This window comes from Ixodes scapularis, unplaced genomic scaffold (genome assembly GCF_016920785.2).
Source record: "Ixodes scapularis isolate PalLabHiFi unplaced genomic scaffold, ASM1692078v2 PGA_scaffold7__128_contigs__length_106722199, whole genome shotgun sequence".
Classification (NCBI taxonomy): Eukaryota; Metazoa; Arthropoda; class Arachnida; order Ixodida; family Ixodidae; genus Ixodes; species Ixodes scapularis.
In genome coordinates, this window is record NW_024609882.1 from 98,116,875 (window position 1) to 98,122,874 (window position 6,000).

General features: G+C 50.3%; 1 protein-coding gene across 1 annotated transcript in view; it reads right to left on the reverse strand.

The window, feature by feature from the left end:
• LOC115309756 (venom metalloproteinase antarease-like TtrivMP_A) overlaps positions 1-5,527 on the reverse strand; it is a 95,205-nt gene extending 89,678 nt beyond the window's left edge. The window contains exon 1 of the mRNA XM_040212511.1: positions 5,362-5,527. Coding sequence (XP_040068445.1) covers positions 5,362-5,527 — 166 coding nt within the window. The remainder of the gene's footprint in view (positions 1-5,361) is intronic.
• Positions 5,528-6,000: the final 473 nt, after the last annotated feature.

The following is a 6,000-nucleotide window of genomic DNA, read 5'->3' on the forward strand; positions in this document are numbered from 1 at the left end:
TACTACCGTTCTTCTTTGAGACCGAACTTCCTGCATTAACGTTTCAATCTCGAGCCTTTTCTCCGCCAATTCACGAGCCCGCTTCTCGCGTTCACGTTCGCGTTTTTCGTCCCGCTCCTGCTTTTCAGCCTTCGCTCTTTCGTCCCGCTCCCGTTCAGCCTTCGCTCTTTCGTTCCGCTCCCGAATCAGCTCCCAAGCCTCCTGAAGCTCTACGTCGGACACTTCCTTTTCGCGAAGTAGCTCCATGATCGGCTTCCTTCGCTTTGCCTGCCCCACGCTTATACCAAGCTCCTCGCATACCGCCACCAACTCAGGAATGCGTAGCTTACTGACTTCCATGATCCCGAGTGTCGCAATCTCCCTCCCCTATCTAACTCAGTCAGCTTGAACTTCGCGTTTTCTGAGCCGAAAGGGCAGCCTTCTACTCGCGTACCTAACACTGAGCAAAAGGTCTGGCAAATCAAGGGAAAATTGCAAAGCACTCACCCGTACCAGGAACCATGAGCAGGCACGTCATCCCGCCGCTGCCAACCAGTTGTAGCGACCGAGGAGTTCCCCAGGCAGCCTCAGGCAGGGCCAGGCGAGGACAGGAACCGCAGGCCGACTCCAGGCAGGGACATCAGGAGACGGGAGGGTGTCTCGCGATAAACTCTGTTTTAATACATATGTACAGAAGTTTCTCGTTCGTCGGAGAGCACACTCGCGGCCTCTCGTTTGCTATTTTTATACAGTCGCTGTTTATGTTCCAGCGGTTGGCAGCCAATGGTGGCCGAACTGCCAACGGACGTCACGTTCAGGCCCCGCCCCCACTCCTCTCGAGTGCGTACACACATACACGCACACACTGCAGCGTCGGACGGGCTTCCCAATCCGGCGCCGGGGCATTCTTGACCTCAATAAGCCGCGCCAGGAGTCGGTGACGAAGGGTCCGCTGTCAGCTCGTGAGACGTTGACCGTGATGGAGATGATCCCCTCATTATGCGGCGTCCTGGCTCGGGAAAGGTTTAGCGGGATAATCCGCAAGTGGCGCCGGACGAAAACTTGAGCCGAACGTACTCGGCCGGAAGTCCCGCCGCCGGCGTCGTCCCCCGGAATCCTCTCTCGGCAGGGCAGCTGGTTCCTGGATGGACTGACCCCCGCAGCCAGAGAGAAGAGTCCGGCTCAGCTCCGCTCCCAGGTGTGGCGGCGTCCACGCGGCGCCGGACGACGTGTTCTGTCAACAACGGCTCAGACGGCCGGTCGCCGATCCTAAATGCGAAGGCTAAACCCCGCCGGGTGGACAAGAAGGGGAGGCGAAGGAAGGACGTGACCTTCGCCAAGGCCTATCGCAACACCGCGCTTTGTTTTCCCGGCGAGAAATGGCCGACGGGCTCTCACGACGGGGTCGGTGCATCGGCGAAGCTGGACGTCTTGGCGACGGCGACCGGAATCCGCGGCGAGGTGCAGGCAGGGGAGACCGAGATCGCCGAAGATAGTCTTCAATCTCCTGTGTTCGCTCGCCGTAGCGTGGGCGTGGGTCGCTCGGGTGGAAACCGCGCTGCCCTATTTGCCGGTAGGGGCAACGGCGATAGATATGGTCGGCTTCCACGCAATGGTAGCACAACCGGCGTTGATTGGCCGTCCTCCACACGTTGGTTTTTCTTGGCGCAGGTTGTTCTGGGTGGACGTGCGCTCGATCTTTCTGGCGTCGAGAATACTGCGGCGCTGGAGGTTCACGTCGGGGAGGCGCCATGTACGGACGCGGGGCTGGTGGCGCTCGTCGGGCCATTGCAGCGTAGGTTAGCATCGGTTCTTCGGGGGCAGCCACGCTGATGGGAACCTTCGGTTGGATGGTTTCCGGGACTTTTTACCGCGCTACCTCGGCGATAGAGAGCGAGGCCGGGCGTGCGGCAGCGGGCAGCAGCTCCTTCAGCTCCTCCTGGACAACTTTACGGGTGATGTCACGGATGCCGGTGAGGTTGGTACCAAGGTCGGATTTGGATGTCACCAGAGTAGTTATGCCAGGGTGTTGCTAGTAGTTTCTGGCGCGTGCTAGTAGGGCTAGTTCCATATTTGTCGACTTCGTGCGAACACGTCGACTGTTGTCGGTGGATTGCGGATAAGAACGCCGAATATTTCGCTCTTCACACCCCTCATCAAGTGTCGCAGCTTCTTTGCCTCTGTAGCCTGACATTTGGCGCGAGCGTTCAGGCGAAGAACATCATCGACGAAGCTGGCGATGATCTCATTTGGGCCTTAGGTCCTTGTTCGAAGGATGTCTTTGGCCCTCTTGCGTCGGTGTTGGCTGGTGAACGTCTTCTTCAGTTCTTGTTTACACACCTCCCACGAAGTTAAAAAAGTCTCGCGGTTCTCCAGCCAGTACATCGCTTTCCCTTCACCAAAATGTCACGAATGACGAGGTGAAGAAACAAAGAAAAACAGAGGAAGCTGAAACGTTTATTGGGGCGGACTTGTGCCCAAAACAAAAAGGAAACAGAAGGTAACAACAGAACGTTGCGGGCATCGAAGTCGGCGTAACAACATGATTGAACGCTGGGGCGAGACTGACTCCGAACCGCCACGCGGAGCGCCTTTTTTACGCGCGTGGATTTCTGGAACATTCGGCGTAGTACATTCGGTGCATTCGCAACTCGATCAGACTAGAAGGTTCTCGAACTTACGAGAATGTCTACTTGAAAGAATAAATAAAATAGGAGCCCGCTCACTAGAATAGACCGATCTCATCAGCTAGTTTGAGTACGCCACCGCTGCCGATATGCATCGTGGGAGCTGTAGCCTTTCTGCACGCGCGACAACCCTGCTGGAGGTTTGCGCGAGCAGAGCACGAGGCGGCATGAGCTGCCTCGTGGACTGGCGCCTGCCTCCTACGAACTACAGTTATGGCGGCGTCACGCATGCGTGGAACGCTTGGTGAGATCGGTCTATTGAGCCCGGAGCCTCCGGGTGATAGCCAAGTTCGGTAACCATTCGGCCACGCGTTCGCTCGGCAACGCGCGCGGCAATATAGGTTTGGCATTTTCGCCACCGTATGAAGTGTCTGTCTCCGGTTCTTTCGTTCATGCAATTCCTATTTCTACTGTAAAATTGAGTTAGCACCTGCATAACCCCAAAGCGTCTTTTCTATAGGGAGTATTCACTGGCGGCCATAGCTGTGTGCGCGAATGCTGAGCGCGTGCTGACGGCGAGCTTCCACAGTTCTTTTGCAACGTGCATTCCGCACCATCAAGAGTGCCGGTCTTAGCAGCCTATTGATGTGAGCTGGTTCTGAGCATGCGCTCTAAACAGCACCCACAAATATGACGTTTAGTGAATACTCCCTATAGTCTATTTCACCTTATGATTTACCGGAGAGGAGGCTACAAGCGCGAGCACCTTGCTCTAGGGCACGTCTCGGCGGCACAAGCTCTCGTGCACTAAGGGCTGCTGCCAACGCTATGAGCCGTGGCTATGAGCTAGGGCTTCTAGCCTTCGCTGCGGTACAACATAAGGTGAAACGGAGTTAGCATGATGTTGAGCTAAACTGAGAGTGCATAAAAACTTCGACACCGACACGATCGGCCTTCATAACAATCGGTGGAATAGATATTTTTCAAAGCTGTCTATCCGCCTACTGCCTGCTATGTGATCGCTTTATTCCCCAAAACGTCCTGGGGATTTCAGAATCAGTTTAGGTGCCAGGTAGTGACTGATTCAAAGTTAAAAGCATCAGCAATCATAATCAGAGAGGGCGTCTTAATGCTTCAGTTTTTTTTAATCTTTGCTTTCCTGGATTATTTTTATTATACTTTTTCAGCGGGTGAGTAGGCATGCCATTTTAATTTACTAGCTGATCTTTCGGAAGTTCAAATTTCACCACCAGTGTGAACGTCCAAGACCGTAGCTGTGAGCATTTCGAAAATACCTTTCGGTAATTACGCACTAGAAACATTAAACCAAATATTTTAGCTGCACGCCTGCCTTAATTTTTATTAAATAACGTTTTCCAAGCGTTCATTTGAATAAGTTCTTAAAAATATGTTGATAAAGAACTAGGTCTGGCATCGAAGCTAACTTTGTCCTGTTGCCGGCCCGAAATTCGCTCAGTCAGCGATCAAGGCAATACACATTGTTCAACACAAGTTGCTGCTGTTTTAATGCGAAAGCATTAACTGCCCCATGGAGCGAGCCCACATCATCAGCTTTAAGCCGCGCCAAACGGCAGCTAAACTCCTCTCTCCCAATGGAGCGAAGTGACGCCGCGATCTGAAGCCTCCCAGCTTTGAAGCCGCGCAAAAATTCACCCAAAAGGGTAGCTAAATTCACCACTCCAAATGGAGCAAAATGAAGTTGATTTCTGATTTATAGGCTCCCATTGGCTCCACTCTAAAAAAAACCTGTGCGTCTACTTTTCCGCGCAGCACTTGTAGAGCCACTCACCGCAGCTTACGGAGGCAGCTCAGCGAATGACGATGCCAAAACATATGTTTAGACCAAAAAACGCAGTCTGAGTTGTGACATTAAGCAATGCAAAACGTCACGCTTGCATTGCTTAATGTAACAACTCAGACTGCGTTTCTTGGTTACAGTGCAGAACTCAGACTGCATTTTAGAATTACAGTGCAGAAAGGCAATGAAATAAACAGTTTATTATTATCTTTTTTTCTTTTCTCTTTCTTTTTTTTCTTTTCATTGTCGTAGACGTTTTGTAAATATGTTCTAATTAATACTTTCAATTTCCTACTGTCAAGATGCGATAGATAATTCCTTCCTTACATTCATGCCGGGAACATAAGGACTGTGTTTTGTACTCGTTGTGATAGTGTATGTGTCTATGTATTTTTAACGTATTCGTTGCGTTTTTGTTTCGATGTTTTCAGTTTATTCATAATTTGTAGTGTGCGTAAGTTTTGGCGTACCAGCACCGAGACCGCATGGTTGTTCCTGGGTGACTAATAATGTATTCTTGATTCTTGATTACTATTTCATTGAGCAAAGCTTGTCAGCAAAATGGAAAAACAATATTCTCTTTTTTTCTGATTATTTTTGTTCATTTAAATAGCTTATAAGCGGCGCTCACGAAGACATTTTTTTTATGTTTTGACGAAAGCATGCTTAGGTAGACGTAGGCTCACAGTGAAATTTTGTCTTTCTCAATTATCTTCTGATCTAAGTAACGTCAGGTTCCTGAACTTTCTCGTTCTATCCCAACCACTGGCGCCACATGCTCACGGAGTTCGATCTGTCTGCGATACGTAGTTGGTTCACGCGGGCCGAACATCACTGTTATCCTCATAAACAGCCGGTATATTTTAGCACGTTTTAAAACAACATTAAGGAGGCATACTTTTCAGGCGAAAATTTGGAGCAAAATGTCCAACTCACCGTTGGCAAGGTCTCCAAACGTCAGTGTAATAAAGAAGAGAACAACTTTAGGGGCGTTGAGCCCTGCACAAATAGTTTCAGTCGTTCTTGGCTTCCGGCAAGGGATACTACCAGCAATGCTACGTTCGAGAAGGTGACGAAAAGCTTCGCAAGTATATGCCTTCATAGTGTTATCCAGGGATCATTACCGATAGCCCTACGAGTTCAGACGAATTGAGTTCTTTCTGGTTTCTGTTGCTATATACCTTTATCCAGCAGGCGGTATTTGCCCTATAAATAACAATAGCCTCAGCGTGCGCTAATAAAAATAAAAGACAATAAATAAAAATCGCGAAAATGCCGCCCTCGTTTAAGGGGACGTAAAAGAATGTGCGTAAAAAGGCCACACTGCCAGATGTTCTGGTTCTCTCTATTGCAAGACCAACTTTTGGACACGCAGCGGTTAGGCACGTGGCGTACCGACCTTCAAGCAATGAGTGACCTTACAAGCAATTTCAGAGCTTAGGCTCGCGCGTCGATGGCACGATCTCGCCTTTTACGGTTTTTCCCCTCACCTTCCTGCTACCAGATACTTTACTAGGAGGAATACATTCCACTCCGCTCATTTGCATTAGACAGAACACCTACAGCGCCCAATCC